Source organism: Tenrec ecaudatus, chromosome 14, assembly GCF_050624435.1.
Source record: "Tenrec ecaudatus isolate mTenEca1 chromosome 14, mTenEca1.hap1, whole genome shotgun sequence".
NCBI classification, from domain to species: Eukaryota; Metazoa; Chordata; class Mammalia; order Afrosoricida; family Tenrecidae; genus Tenrec; species Tenrec ecaudatus.
The window spans coordinates 106,410,391-106,427,153 of NC_134543.1; the positions used below are offsets into that span (position 1 = coordinate 106,410,391).

General features: G+C 42.2%; 1 protein-coding gene across 2 annotated transcripts in view; it reads right to left on the reverse strand.

Annotated features, from left to right (window-relative positions):
* Positions 1 to 5,673: 5,673 nt before the first annotated feature.
* SLC30A4 (solute carrier family 30 member 4) overlaps positions 5,674 to 16,763 on the reverse strand; it is a 34,693-nt gene continuing 23,603 nt past the window's right edge. For both annotated transcript variants that reach the window (XM_075532105.1, XM_075532103.1), the window contains exons 4-8: positions 13,277 to 13,430; positions 11,900 to 12,101; positions 10,737 to 10,842; positions 9,672 to 9,806; positions 5,674 to 7,531 (exon numbers count right to left, since the gene is read on the reverse strand). In XM_075532105.1, the coding sequence (XP_075388220.1) occupies positions 7,377 to 7,531; positions 9,672 to 9,806; positions 10,737 to 10,842; positions 11,900 to 12,101; positions 13,277 to 13,430 (752 nt within the window). In that variant the 3' untranslated portion in view covers positions 5,674 to 7,376. The remainder of the gene's footprint in view (positions 7,532 to 9,671; positions 9,807 to 10,736; positions 10,843 to 11,899; positions 12,102 to 13,276; positions 13,431 to 16,763) is intronic.

The window sequence follows — 16,763 nt, forward strand, 5'->3', positions numbered from 1 at the left end:
GGATGGTTGTGACCTTATGTTGCTAGGAATTGGGACATGGCCAGGAACATCCACCAAAAGCATAGTATTGTGTTATTTTAAAAATCCTATAACATGCTCAGCAGCAGGAAGGTAGCTGGTCTTCTAAGATCAATTCTTGGCCAAATGATTCAAAGATAAATGTTATTTGAAAGTGCTCTCAATGCATTCTGGGAAAACCTATTTCCAATCAATTGACCCAACGTTTGGAGACATTTTAATTTCAACCTCATGCTATCACAACAAAGAGAAATACTTTCTTGCCAAATGTGTATCAATGGCTAACACACTATGATGAATTTGTTGTTTGGGGGATTAAAAATAATGTCCTGAGAGTCACAAGGAAGGAATGAGTCAACCAGGTGCAGTAAAGCACCGATGAAGCACACAATGTTCCTCTGGTTTCTTGCTGCTTCCTCACTCCCCACTATCATGACCCCAGTCCTGCCTTTCACTGCTGTCTAGACCAGAGCATGTGCACAGGTACAGATATGAGAGAACAGCTCAAGACACACAGAATCCAGGAACAGGAGTAGCGATACCAGGAGGGTAGGGGGACGCTGGGGAGAGGAGGGGAGGAAGGGGGAACTGATTACAATGATTGACACATACAACCCCCCCCCCCCAAGGGTGAAGAACAACAGAAACCGTGGGTGAAGGGAGACAGTGGTTGGTGTAAGGTATGCAAATAGTAATCATTTATAATTTATCAAGGGGTCAAGGGTGGGAAAGGGGAGGGAGGGAAAAAAGAGGAGCTGATACCAAGGGCTCAATGTTTAGAAAATAATGATGGCAACACATGTATTAATATGCTTGATATAGTTGATGCATGGATTCTTATAAGAGCTGTAAGAGCCCCCAATAAAATGATCTTTTAATTAAAAACAGAAGCAGAATGGCCTGGCTTTTGGAGAACATTCTGACACAAAGAAACAAAGAGAGAATGAAAGAGGCTTGTGTTCTGATACTACTGAAACTCCAGTGAAGGTGGAACTAGGAGGTGCCCGTGGCCGACACTGGTGAATGGCTGAGATGAACGACGAGGCATCCAGGAACTTCTTGGCTGCAATCCTGTCCTTTTGCAGCCCCCGACTGAGACCAGGCTTCCACTGTGGTCACCACTCCCAGGCAAACATCCGTGTCAACATTTCAGGTTTAGGTTTCCTCTGGAACAGAGGTGGGGGTGGGGATGATGTAGAAAGGTGGAACCAGACCTTCAAATCTTGCTTTCTCTAGAGCAGAGGTTCTTAACCTACGGGTCGTGACCCCTTTGGGGGTGGAACGACCCTTTCACAGGGGCTGCCCAAGCCATAACAGTAGCAAAATGACAGTGATGAAGTAGCAATGAAAATGATTTTCTGGTTGGGGGGGTCACCACCACATGAGGACCTGTATGAAAGGGTCACAGCATAAGGAAGGTTGAGAACCACCGCTCTAGAGCGATCCTAGCTTTCCAAAAGTCTCTAAACACCAGCCCCAGCCCCAATCCTACCAGTTATCAAGAAACGAGGAGGCTTAGTGGTGCAGTGAATGAAGCACTGAGCCACCGCCTGAAAGGTCAGCGGGTACACCCACCGGTCCTCTGGGAGAAAGATGAGGCTGTGTGCCGGCTGGCACAAGGATTGAGGAGCAGCACCATGATGTTCTCCGGGAACTGGAGTGCACTCCAAGGCAGTGGGGTTGAGCTTTCTGGTCGCTTAGGAAGAAATCGCTCCAACTGCTCTGGGAAACAAGAACCATGCGCCACATGTTCTTTCCATAGTGTCGATGTTTTGTTAACATGAACGAAAGTGGGATTTGTTTTGGTTTGTCTTAAAAGTTGTTGTTTTTTTCTTTTAAAAACCACAAACCACAAACCAATGTGCAGACACTGGCAAGTGAGACAGAAGGATCTGAAAATCAAGCTGGACGTTTGAAAAGCCCAGGCCAGTGGACAGGACATTTACTTGGTAATCCAGAGAGTATCTTCCTTTTTACCGGGCCACATTCGTGAGTCGAACTGTACAGTTCAGGATGCTCTGCCAGGAGGCCACGTGAGTGGATGTTCAGCCAGCATGCTGACGGAAAACAATGACATCTTTGGTGATAACACAGCGAGTTGGATGCGGAAGCCTCATCTTCAAAGGCAAGTGATGCACGTAGCGATTCAAGTCCGTCCTGAAGCATCCCACTGGCGCTTGGTCTATTTCATAGCTTACAGAGATCATCATACTAGCTGGAGTTGAGTTACAACCAAATGAACATTAACCTTGTGATCTAACAAATCAGCTTGAGTGTTTAGGATAAGCCATCGCTCTGAGGGTTACTCCAAATTAGATTTCAGGACACACCAAAATAGAAGTGAGCTAGCTAGCAGCTGGAGAGTTGTGAACAGTTATCTTGTGTCCAGCTGTGAAGTTGGAGGTTTGAGTGTATCCAGAAGCACCTTGGAGGAAAGGCCTGCCAATCTACTTCCCGAAAAACTAACCAGTGAAAACCCTGAGGAGCACAAGTCTTCTCTGATACAGAGTCGCAGTGGGTCAGAACCGACACTGCCAACTGATGTTATCAAAGGACACTTCACATCTCAGTATTAGCAAGCTTCTATCGGCACTTTTACCTTATGGCTTTTCAGGTATATATATGCAAGTCTTTTCCTAGGTAATCAGAAAACTTTAGGGACTTGTTTTAAAAGTGTGGCAATCAACTCCTCAGCTTATTTTAGCAGGTGTTTTAAATACGCAGTACAAGTCTAATAAGAGAAATGTGTGGGAGTTCCTAACTGAGCACACGGCATGTTACCAGACACAACGGTTGACTTGCTCTGCTTTCGGTCAGAACTTAAGGGGGAAACGCAATAGGATGATGGGCCCTTTGGCGCTGAAAGGGATTCATCAGTGCCCAAGTGATGGTGGGGTTCTGGGCACAAAGCTGCTGTGTTCCTGGACCGTAGACCGCAAGCGATCCGGGGAACCCGAGACCCGTTCCAAACCCAATGTTTACAAAAAGGTCAGGAAAGGGAAGGGCCTGTGGCGATCCGTGTGACTCTCCGATTTCCCCGTCACTGACTCTTCAAGAGGGCTCACGGGGAGCTGCTGATGTAAGTGGCAGGGGGGCCGTTTCCACTCACCGGGAGCCCCCCCCCTCTAGGCTGCGATCTTCGTGGGAGCAGCCGGTCCTTTTTCTCCCCGGGAGCCAGGGGGTGGGTTTGAGCTGCAGCCAAGCACTTAACCACTGCCCCGCCAGGCTCTCCGACAGCCCAGCCGCTGCCCCCTGTGCCTGCACAGGGCCCAAATGACACGGCAGTGCACACCAGGGCTAAGGGAGCATCCAGTTTCTATTTGTTGTGGCACAAAGGTAGCTGTAGAGAATGGAGATTTTACGTGTTTATGGACACTGACTTATGGATTCCATATACTTCTGTCATGAAATATAACTGATTTTGAGAAATCATGCAAGAATATACCTTCTTCGCCCATGTGACATACAAAATGGGCTATGGGTCCTATTCGATCCACGAAACACTGTCTACTGGCCTAGCAGAAACCCGTCGCATCACTTTTCTGTCGGCCACTGCACACTTCAGATGGTGGACATCATCTCACGGAGCCCTGGTGGTGCAGTGGTCAAGCACTCAGCTGCAAACTCACGGGCAGGTTTGATCCCAGCAGCTGCTCTGCGGGAGACGCGTGTCTGCTTCTGTCATGGCGACAGCCTGGACAATGCTGCGTCAGTGTTGTGTCGTACAGGTCACCGTGAATGAGGACGGGCTTGGTGGCAACACATTTGGGGTTTGAGTTTTTCTGTCACCTGCTGCTGTTGGAAGGTGCTGAGCCAATTCTGACTCGCAGCAAGCCCACGAGACAGAGCAGGTCTACCCTGGAGTTTCTCTCCCCCCCCCCCACCACCCGCCACCGTCCCGCCAGGTTTGGTTTGTTTTCTTCACTATGACTTCATCAATAAAAAGCGTAGGGACTTAAGGCACCATCTCTTTTCATTTTAAAATAAACCACATGGGAAAATGCTTTATTTAATAAACACATAGGAAATTACAGCTTGAAAATTCTAAATACAGTACATATACTATACTTTGATCTTAAATTACATGGTCAAAACCCAGCTTCAAAATCTTTCTAAAATCAATCATATGCAAAATACCTGGTTTCTGAAGGGGCATGTGGAAAGCTATATACAATTTGCTAACCTGTGATATGGCTTATTTTCAGAAGCAAAGCTTTCCAAATATACAGTTATCTCCCAGATGCAAAGCTGACAAATGAGCACAGTGTGGTTTTCATTTACAGTTAATTGTGAATATAGCTTAATTACACTGCTAAAGTGACACTGTCAGAGATTTAACTGGAAGTCTCCATAAATGCTTTCAATCTTACAAAAAAATCAGAAAATATTTGTTGGCCTTCTGATAGGGCACATTAAACACTTGGTGAGCAGCTGTCAAAGGCTGGCTGGCCTGAGCGCACACAGGCTCAATACTGAGGAACCCCACGCGTTTCTTCTTTCCTCATTTCCACGCACCTACCGACATCACAGATGACTTGGTCTGGGGTTTGTCAAACAAATACGAAGTTCTGGCCAACAAGATTTACATGCCAGATTAGAGCTGGGGCTTGCCAATGGCATTCTGGCCGGAGAAATACTAAGCTTAATGTAGGATTATTTAGAGATCAGACTTACCTCCTTCTCAACATGGCAGGGAGCAAGGTGTCTCTATTTGTGACTAATACCAACTGGCTCCTGAGCTCAGCTTGATTTGAAGATGAAGGTAACTCATGAACTAGTCATATCCCTAGGCACACGTCTCTTAACTTCATACAGATTGCAAGGTAGCGTTCAACAGCAAAATGGCCTCAAACTTCATTACAAAGGGGCTCAACTTGCTAATTGTGCTTGTTTCAGAACAGAATGATGGTTTCTCCTACAGTTACGGGCCGGGTGGTTTCAGACATAGACTTCATCTCAGTAGCAATGATCCGCTGTCCTTGCGCGTACTCTCTGAAGTTCAGTGCGCGAAGAACGCTGGATGAGAAACCACCTGTTTGTTTGAAATCTACCCCACCCATCTGAAAAAAAATTTATAAGTGGTGCCTACTCTGACTTTTCTTGGCCTAAATTAAAATGAAATATGTCAATAAAATTGTAAAAATGAAATGAAAGGAGAGCGCATGTACTTGCTCTTGCACATGTCTATTCTGTAGACATTCTATCCCAGACAAAAACACTGTGGGACACCTGGGTGTAATAGGCACAACAGTAAGACTTAAAAGCAGGAAACTTACCTGAAAACAGTAAAATAAGGAAGCCAGTGATCTGGCAAATACTACGGAAGGGGTGTTGGGAAGACCTGTGCTCACGTCTTACAAGGCATGGAAAACGGAAAACGAAGGAAGTACAATAGCTTTTAGTTCTGGATTTCTGGATCCCAACCACATTCTCATTATGCAGCGTCAACAATGAAACCATAAATCTCGCCTTCAAATAAATCAAAATGCTGCACTCGACCAGAGTTGTGAGACACAGGTGTTTACAAATGGCATTAAAATATAGGCAGTGGCGGGTTACCTACTTACCAACAACTCTTCCTGTGTCCTATAAGGTGACTCAACAGCAATGAATTTTGAGATCAATCCTTAACATCTTTTAGGTACTAGTTGGTTGTTTTTTTTTTGGAATCTTAGGTTTACTTCTAATGAGGTATTTGGTAGAAAGATAAAATGTTTCCTATCTTTATTTACATTTTAAAAATTATTAGTTGGGATTTAATAGATATATAATTTTTCATTTACATTTTAAGGTTTATCAGTTGGCCTACCTAGGATTTGAACTCATACCTTGCTTGGAATGCAATTACATCACTCTGATTTCTGAAGCATCAACCACATAAATTCTTGGTATAAAAAGCTGTGCTTGTTGAAAATGTCCTCTGAATACACATAATCTCAAAACCAAGACTTGTAAAATGAAATATGAGGAGTCACAGATGTCTCCTTAACAAAACTGTTCCAAGTTCAGTTGCCTCCAGTTTGAAAACTACGCTGGGTCTGCCTACAATACAGATTTAGTACCATCCTTGTTCCCCAACCCAAACCCAAACCAAAGCCTGCTGTCATTGAGTCAATCCTGAATCACTGTAGCCCTATATGCCAGTGTTTTAAGACACACACTTACGATAAAAAAAACCCCCACAACCCTTCAAATGTTTTTGCCCTTGAAGTAATAGCTCCCCTAAATCATTTGGGCACTTGCTCCAGTGTGATCAGAAGAACTGTTTTTGAGTATTTCTAGTGTCCACGAAGAGTCCCTAGGCCACATCCAAATGCAGACCTTCTCCAGAGGAAGGAGTGAATGGACACGTGAGAATGGGCACTAAAACTCGAGCTGTACCTGAAAAGGCACCACAGCTTCTCCAGGATAGGGCAGGAACTGAGGTACCAGCAAAGAATGGATACGTGTAAGGCAGTTCTTAGAGGTGCAAAGGAATATTACTGACATCTGACAGGTTTTTGCTGTTATTAAAGCATATAATTCCATGAACCGGCCAAAAAAAAAAAAGGTTTCAGAGAGACATAAATCTGGAACCCCACACCTTATCCTCACTCCTATTATTTTTACATTACTACTTGATAATTGGAGTTTAATTTTTAGCATTCAGAATAAAATGGAAACTATTTCCTAAATAACTTAGTGACAATGACAAAATGTAAGGGTTGGGTTCTGATAAGATTACAAATAACAAAAAATATTAACTTGGAGATTCAAAGCCTTAGAACACCCGAGACGGTGTCCTAGGGCGTCGACTGTGACAGTAACATGAAGACTTGTGAGAGAAGCCTTTCTGAAACACTTGGGATACGGGCTTACTCCTCTCTGGGAATTACTAGTACTTTCTCAATTCTATCAAGAAATAATTTCTGTAAAAAGAGCGGCAAATTCCAGAAGTTGGGTGTTCAGATCACACAATTTTAAAATTTCGTTTTTCAGCATTTAAAAATTTTTAAATGGGTTTTAAAAAGTATTTTTAAATGCAAATATTGAATTCTTGATGCTTCCTTTCAGACTGGGGTCTGTCATAATTAATGAAGTATGGTCTTGGATTGTCTTCTGTGAGGTACTGGCAGAGTCACGTCTCACTCTGTAAACGGCGTGTGGAAACCCGGTCGTCTGCAGACCGCGGTGAAGCGGCATTTCCCCGTCAGCAGAGGAGCAGCACTGGCAGCTGGAGTGACTGTGGAGCGAGGCCGTGTGCTGATCTGGAGACAGCGCTCGGGGAGCCCCTTTCTCATCTAGGCTTGCAATAATTGCTCCCCAGTCTGTGACTGACGGCAAGATAAATAAGGCGGTTGTCTCCAAAGCACATAAGATTAGGAACTCACACTCTGACAATTTGCACAAGTTCTGACCACTTCATGTCGGAAACTCTGAAGCTGAACAGTACATTTATACATGCCGAATGTGGTTGACAATAAGTGTTTTGCTTTGGACTGTACTTCCTCCCATCTAGAGGCACTCCCAGGACCTGCAATGTTAGAAAAGAACAGATTGTTACTACTCATTGTAGATAGCTAAATATTAGGGAATAAACACACAGGAAAAATAATACTAATCTACTGTGAACAGATTTCATTAGCATGATTTCTATCCTTTCTAAACTGTTCGGTTAGAAAGTATGTCACTTTACTTTTAAACTTTTAATAATGGCTTTTCAATAATCAATTTTCTCAAGTTACTCTCTACAGAGAATAAAAACAAAAAGCTCCAAACTCATGCCATCAAGTCAATGCTGATTCAGAGACCCCCTGTGGATTTTGAAGACTGTAAGTGTTTATGGGAGTAGAAAGCCCAGCCTTTCTCCCATAGAGCTGCTGGTGGTTTTGAACTGCTGACCATGCAGATTGCAGCCCAACACACAACCACTGCACTACCAGGGCTCACAGAGAAAAGAATACCAAATATAGGTTATAAAGATGCCCATTAAAATACTTCTGCCTTTTGTAGAAACCCTGTATGTGCATTATTTTGATAAAATTTTAAAAATCGTGAAGAAAGCTGATGGTGCCCGGCTATCAAAAGATATAGTGTCTGAAGTCTTAAAAGCTTGAAGGCTATCTAGCTCAGAAGCAACAAAGCCCACATGGAAGAAGCACACCAGCCTGTGTGATCGTGAGTTATCGAAGGGATCAGGTATCAGGCATCATCAGAACAAAAAATTGTATCACAGTGAATGAGGGGGAGAGTGCGGAGTGGAGACCCAAAGCCCATCTGTAGGCCACTGGACATTCCCTTACAGAAAGGTCGCAGGGAGGAGACGAACCAGTCAGGGTGTGATGTAGCAATGATGAAACAAAACTTTCTTCTAGTTCCTAAACGATTCCTCCTCCCCCACCCCCACCCCTATCATGATCCCAATTCTACCTTACAAATCTGGCTAGATCAGAGGATGTACACTGGTACAGATAGCAACTGGAAACACAGGAAATCCAGGGTGGATGATCCCTTCAGGACCAGTGGTGAGAGTGGCCATACTGGGAGGGTGAAGGGAGGTTGGGGTGTAAAGGGGGAACCGATTACAAGGATCTACATGTGACCACCACTCTGGGGGATGGACAACAGAAAAATGGGTGAAGGGGACATCAGACAGTGCAATATATGACAAAATAATAATTTATAAATTATCAAGGGTTCATGAGGGAGGGAGGAACAGGGAGGAAGGGGGAAAAATGAGGAGCTGATGCCAGGGCCTTAAGTGGAGAGCAAATGTTTTGAGAATGATGAGGGCAATGAATGCACAAATGCGCTTTACACAATTGATGTATGTATGGATTATGTTAAGAGTTGTATGAGTCCCTAATAAAATGATTTTAAAATTTTTAAAAATCAACTTGTTAAATAATTGATAAAAATAAAAAATGGAGTCTAACTGTTATTATAAAGAAAAAGCATAGTAAAAAAACAATTTTAATGTCTCATCTCAAAATGATCGAAATTTATTGTTTTGCTACCCATATTGACCTGCAACCTCCAAATAGACACATGGACACCTATGTCCATCACAGCACTATTCAAAACAGCAAGAAGATGGAGACAACTTCAATGTCCATTTGTGGAAGAATGGATAAAGAAACTTTGGTCCAGACACACAATGGAACACTATCCATGATATCTGTATTAGCTTCCGATTTAAAAAAAAATAAATGATGAAACCATGAAGCACTTCATGGCATAAATGGACCTGAAGAGATTAAATTGAGTGCGATTAGTTAATCACAAAGGAACAAATATTGTATGGGAACATTATTATAAAGGATAAAACAAGACAAAGGTTATCCTTCCAAAGGAAACAGACTTTGATGACAGGCTGGGAAAGGAAGGCAGAGGAAGCAATGGGCTGGAGAAGGGGAAGACAGGATGCCCCACGAGAGAGAAGAGAAATCAAAGCAGGGGTGGGGAGGTGGGATAGGCAAGCTATTGGACGGATTGATAAGTAGCTTAAATTGTATAATACGAAATTGATGATTAGAACTGTAAACCCATATAATTCAAAATAAAAAATATATCTTTTTCAGAAAAGTCTACCTACTTAATTATATGCACAGATTTTTAATCTCAAAAATAGCTGGCCACCCTGCCCAGCCACGCATTTACCATCAGCAACATACTTAGCTGTAGGTGAACGATGGCAGCAGGCTTTCCCGAGGTGAGAGACCAGATGTTTAAATCTTCCACCGAATAAACATCTTCTATTTTCATCAAGGCTTCTTTGATACAGTCTACATTCAAATGGCTTGGTACCCCTATTAGTCCATAATACATAATTTTTAAGTAAAGTTTCTCTTGGGAAAAAGTTAACTGAACAGCAGAATTACATAAAGAATAAAAAGTTTCACTGTGGTCCTAGATTCAGTTATTAATGCCACTGATAATTTTCTTTTTGATAGTACTTTTCAAAGAAACTATGTGACTTAACCAAACTCAGTTCATGTGACCACTGGATATTAATATTTTAATATAAAGCAGACATATATCTTTTATTAAAAACAGAATTTATATGAGGTTAATAAATGTTTAAAATGTTCATTCTCACTAAAAAGGAATGTCAATCAAATTAGAATACTTCATCTAACTCATTAGCTAGGAACAACAACAAAAAGAAATGTTCAATGACGATAAATCTGTGGAGAACTTATATTTAATGTTTATATAATATAATAAAATTATATTTACATAAAGGCAAGGATGCAGTATAACAAAGTTGTAACTTAATGGGAATTAAAGAGTAAATAAATCACTACATATAACTGTATTAAGAATTAAAAAATGGCTATTGTTCTAGGTCAATGATTAGCAGTATGACCTTGACCACGAGGGGTTATCCCCTGAGCCTCCATTTCAGGTTGGCACATGGGGATAAGAATGGCTGCCTTGGCGATCGATCTTGCTTAACTCTTTATTGTAAGCATCCAATGGGATCATTGATGGGCATGTGCACTAATTCTCATAGGTGAGGCTTCAAAAAGCTCCTGGAAAAATTCCATTACCTCTGGATTCTGTTTTTCCATGAATCTCTTGAAGCCCCTTGCTAAGTAATGTAAATGGCAAGTGGTGTGCTACAATTTCGTAAGTCAACAGCAAAAAGAATGGAAAAGCCAAGGCTCCTCCCCTAGAGTGCTCCCTCCCCAAACCTGCTTGGGGAGGGAATAAACTCACGACAAGTGCACTCTTACCTTCCAGTATAATGACTACTGTATCCCAGATGATGCGAAACGTTGTAAAAGCCACGAGTAATGAAAATACATAGGTACAGATGGGATCAGCAATCTTGTATTCTGGCTGAAAGGCAACAGATGAAAAGCATGTGATAAAATGTACCAGACCCGTTACTGCTGCGGCATTCCGACTCATGGTGACCCCGAGTGTGCCAGAAGGTCACCACGTGGCACAGGATCGTCACAACTGTCACCTTTAGGAAGCAGAACACCTGAGGTTTTCCCCACGGCTTCTCTGGCTGGTTTGGGCCAACAACTGTTTGTTTCCGAGCTCAGCATTGAACTACGTGTGCCCCCTGGGAACTCCCAATATAGACAGAGACTGTAAAGCAGAACAAAGCTTCTGCGGTTTTTGGCAGGATTACGAATACCTTTACCGCTTGGATATTGTGATTGGAAAACATCTCCGCTCTTCCCTAGATTGTTTCCAAGTCTTTCCTTGTGGGATCTATTTCGAGAAGCTGAATTGGGCGCTCTCCTGTTCTCCTCTATCCCTTCTTGAAATCTCACCCAGGATCACTCAGCTTAGGGCAGTGGCTCCCAACCTGGGTTGCAACCCCTTTGGGGGTCGAAGGACCCTTTCACAGGTATAGCCTAATTCATAACAGTAGCAAAATGACAGTTATGAAATAGCAACGAAAATAATATGAGGAATTGTATGAAACCACAACATGAGGAATTATATGAAAGTTGTGGTGGCATTAGGAAGGTTGAGAACCACTGGCTTAGGGGCTGGAAGCTTGAGGAGCCATCTGGTCTAAATCCTCGCATATTAGAGAGGAGGGAGCTTAGGTTTAGAGTTGAGGGGCTTGCTCAAGGACAAAGCAAAGCCCACAGGGCCAACACTAGGGCCCAGATATCCCGGGACTTCTGGCTTAGTGCTCATTACACTCCCTACTAACTAACTGACACGGCTCTCTGTTGGGTCCTCCAAGGAAGGCCTGGCCCAAGCTGTTAAGGCAGGAAGTGAAGCCACTTTTGTCTACTGTTAACAAAGGAGCTACACGGTAAACAGATTAAGGTTGTATCTTCAAAATAAGACTGGTATTGATATCCAGCAACTGAGAAGATAAACAGTTTAGTTTATATGATTGAACATCGAAGGTTAGTACCCAGGTTACCTTGAATCGTATGATGTATGCCGCTATCAGCACACCGACACTCTGCACCAAATCCCCCAAGGCATGTACGAACGCAGCTCTCACTGCTAGGCTACCCTGTCCAAGACTGTGGCCACGTCCAGAGTTGGTGGTAGGGGAGTTTGAAGGCGCGCAGTGGGAATGTGAGTGATGGTGACCGGACTGGTTCAACAGAAACCCCATTCTGTTGAAAAAGAGAAAAAGTATTATTTGTTCTCAAATTTTGATAGAAATATTTTTTACTAGTCAGATACTACGAGGCAACACAAGACCCATTTATTGACTGAAGAGCTGAGCACGACCATAGACTAGGTGCCGTACATATGCACTGCTATGTACCTAGGGCTACTACAATGTACTAGGTGGTAGGTACAGAATAATAAGACAGACCAAGCCCTGCCCCCATTGAGTTTTAATTTTAGTAGGGAAGGTAGAAAGGTAAACAAATACATATAAAATGCTAGTATAATGGCAGGCAATGCAAAGTGATTGGTCAAAACGTTAAACACTGTAAGGAGATGGCCCCTCTCGCAGTCAGAGACCTGAGTAAACAGAGCGAGCTGTGGCAGAAGAGTGTCCTAGAGAGAAGGAGAGTGAGCCAGAGGGCCCACGATGAACACATGCTCTGTCTTGGGTAAAAAACTCGCTGGCTATTGTGGCTAGAATAAAGTGAGTGGAGGAGCTCAGTTGGACAGTAACACAGGCTTTTATCAACAAGAACATGGAAAGAACTTTAGATTTTATTCTAAGTACCAATGGAAGTCACCCGGACAGAGATTGGCAAATTATGACCATTAAACCAAATGTGGCCCACCATCTGTTTTTGTAAATAAAGTTTTATTGAAACCTAGCCACGCTCATTTGTTTGTTTAGCATTTATGGCTGTTTTCATTTTATGAGGGCTTCAAAAGTTCGTGGAAAAATTTCATCATTTTCAATTCCATTTTTTCAAAAACTTTTTGAATCCTCTTCATAGAAACAGCAGAGCTAAGTAGCTTTGACAGCGAAAGCCTAAAACACTTACTTCCTGGACTTTTGTGGAAGAAGCCCAACTTTCTGGTCTAAATATTACAATACACAACACAAAAATTTGGTAGTTTACAGAAAGAGAGTAACTATTCTTAGAAAGATATCTCAACATAGAAAGATTAGAATTCTAGTTAAATAAAGTTGAACAACACTTTGTGCCACTTAAACCCATGATTATTTAATTCATCTCCATATTTGAATTAATGTAGAATTTACTATAAAATGTAATGTCTCATGAGTTAAAAATATACAAATAGCACATTACGGAATACAAGTCCACACACTATTCAGAAATAGTTAATAAAAAATTAATCAAAAACTAGAGCTTACATGATGTTAACGGCAACCCCCACAGCTGCAGTAATGAGCATTATATCTCCATTTATTTCGTAGTCCATGTGGATAGTTCTTTGCACAGCTTCATATAAGAGGAATCCCATCAGTATATACACCAACAGCACACTGATCATAGCTGACAAAACCTCTGGAGGGAAAATGTACAAAGCAAATCCATTTGTATCATGGTTAGGACACTGTATACAAGCTAAATATTGTCCAATCTTTTATGTGTATATTTTTCTCTAAGGAGATAAAAGCATTCTACCATTTGTCTCATGCAATTTTTCTTCAAAAGACTGTCTGGTAGGTTGACTGATCCAGAGCCTACACTAGGTTACCCTCTCCAGCCTCTACTCCCCTTGGTACCTCATTAAGGTTCAACTGTGTACATTTAGAAACCATTCAAAGGTAAAATAGGACCAACTAAGAAAAAAATGTTCATAGCATACATGCCTACAGACTTACTTATTAAAAAATACAAGTAATATTAAGATTCTTTCCCCCTACCAAACTGACAAAGATTAAGAAGTTTGATAACATCTAGAGCTGGCAAGGTTATATTAATGGAAGTGTCAAAACCCTATTAGGTAGGATGATCACACTTTCTAGGTTCCCCAGTTTATGTGTTCCCCTATTTATGTGTTGTCCTGGTGCTATTATTCTTTTAAACTTTTATTGTGAATTGGATGGCTTACAGACCAGACCATCAGCCAACAATTCATTCAGAAAAACAAATTTCCAGAGTGTGTATCTTCCCCTCCCCTTGTGCTTGCTTGCCTGCTTAATGAGGAACCTTGGAGGTGCAGTGGTTAGGAGTGGAGCCCATCAGCCCCTCCTGGAGAGCAAGATAAGCCTGTCGTCTACTCCTGCGAAGTACAGCCTCAGGAACCCCAGGGAGCAGTTCTGCTCTGCCCTAGAGTCACCCAGAGTCAGAAGTGACTGGTTGGGAGCGGGCTTAAAGTTCTGACTTACTGACTCTGCTTTCACACCAGAAAAGAGACTGAAGACAGCCCCCTCCACACATACACATACAATCTCATTAACATAAGAAAGAAAGCCATTCCCAGACAAGGTTATAACCTTAGGTGTAGAGTTAGAATTTACAATATATTTGTGAGGGACACAATTCAATCCTGAACACCCACATTCAAAATACTGGCCGTGAAAGTCAAATAAAAGTATAAGCTGAGGTCCTAGGCTGGGGGTTCCCACCCTGGGAAGACCCACTAGGGCAGTGGCTCTCAGTCTTCCTAATGCCACCACCTTTTCATACAGTTCCTTGTGTTGGGGTGATCCCCAACCACAACATTACTTTGTTGCTACTTCATAACTGTCATTTCCCTAGTTATGAATTGTAATGTAAATTTTAATGTGTTTTCCGATTATCTTAGGCGGCGGCCCTGTGAAAGGGTCGAGACCCACAGGTTGAGAACTGCTGCACTCGGGTTCTGCCGCTACAAACTCTGCTCTCCACGACAGTTTGCACCTGTGGGGGTAGCGTAGGAGAATCTCAATGCATAGTCACAATGAACACTATTAGAATTCAGCTGGTTCCGAGAAGGGCCCTAAACAGCCTCCCAGTGGTATCCCTTTTGCCCAGCGGCTGCTAAAAAATGCGCCTCACTTCCAGCCCTCATATGTACCAGTGTACAGCCTCTGTCCTATCCAGCCCTGCAAGGTAGAATTCGGATCATGATAGTTGGGGGGAGGAAGCATCCAGGATCTGGGGGAAAGCTGTGTTCTTCATCGGTACTACCTCACACCCTAATTAACCCATCTCCTCGCCTAAACCCCTCTATGAGGGGATCTCCATTGGCCGACACTTGGGCCTTGGGTCTCCACTCTGCACTTCCCCCTTCATTTAATATGGTATATATATACATATATACATATACACATATATACATACACATACTTATATCTTTTTTTTGCATGATGATACCTTCAGGACCAAGGGTATGAGGGACGATGCTGGGAGAGTGGAGGGTGAGTGGGTTGGAAAGGGGGAACTGATTACAAGGATCCACATGTGACCTCTTCCCTGGGAGAGGGACAGCAGAGAAGGGGGGAAGGGAGACTCCGGATAGGGCAAGATATGACAAAATAACGATGTATAAATTACCAAGGGCACATAAGGGAGGGGGGAAAGGGGAGGGAGGGGAAAAAAAAAAGAGGACCTGATGCAAGGGGCTTAAGTGGAGAGCAAATGCCTTGAGAATGATTGGGGCAGGGAATGTATGGATGTGCTTTATACAATTGATGTATATATATGTATGGATGGTGATAAGAGTTGTATGAGTCCCTAATAAAATGTAAAAAAAGAAAAGAGGATAAAGAATGATTAGGGCAAAGACTGTACAGATGTGTTTTACACAATTGATGTATGTATATGTACGAACTGTGATAAGAATTGTATGAACCCCAATAAATTGTTAAAAAAAAATGCGCCTCACACAGAGTCTGGGTCCCTCAGTGGAGAGGCAAAGACAACCATCGATGGTTTTGATTCCAAAATCCTGTCAACATGTCTTCTAAACAGAATACCGATAAATTAAAAAAGAAATGACAAAAATGTAAAGTAGATTTTTCAGTAGGGAGATTTGCAATTGATAAGGGACCAGGAATAGATAACTACTATACAGCTAAGCAATGTGATCATTTATTCTGATAAAACAAACAAAAATTCTTTCATTGTGAATTAATTCAACTTTGATGAAATACCATGAGTAGGACTAATTTAGTGTTAATTAATTTTCAATAGTATCATTTTTTAGCATGATGGAATGAAGAAAAGGATTAATTTCCCACTGACAGGAACACTTTCAATCAACAACCAAATTATGCACTGCTCCAATTTTCTCATTCCCGCTCTGAGTTGGTATCAGGTCACAGGCTTACAATTAAATTTGCTGAGACAAAAAGGAGTGTGCCTAACAGATGGGCTTTTCATTGTCTGAAGATGACCCCGGGACAGTCATAATGGAAAGCTGAGAAAGTTTCTCTGAAAGCTGGTACCCATTAGCTTTAGACAGGCACGAAGAGTCACATTTACCCATCTAAATGCAATTCCAGCACAAACAAAAAAGGCTGCGGAGATTTTTATGTAAATGCCAAGAAACCTGTACTGTATGTGGTGTTACTTTTGTCTGCACTAAGTCAGTCAGTCACTCTACCCTGCTGAACTGTGGCGCTGGTGGACAGGTTTCTTTCGCTCTAACATAACTTCGGTCTTTTCATTCAGCTGAAGAATAAGCAAATGTTTATGACCAATGAAGACTTAAAAAAAAACCTAAAAAACTGTCTGTCATCTAGTCAATTCTGACTCAAAGCAAGTCTATTAAGGGGTTCTGAGGCTGCACATTTTTTTTAATAAATCATTTTATTGGGGCTCATACAACTCTTATCATAATCCATACATACATCAATTGAGTAAAGCACCCTTATACATTTTGTTTCCCTCATTATTCTCAAAATTCGC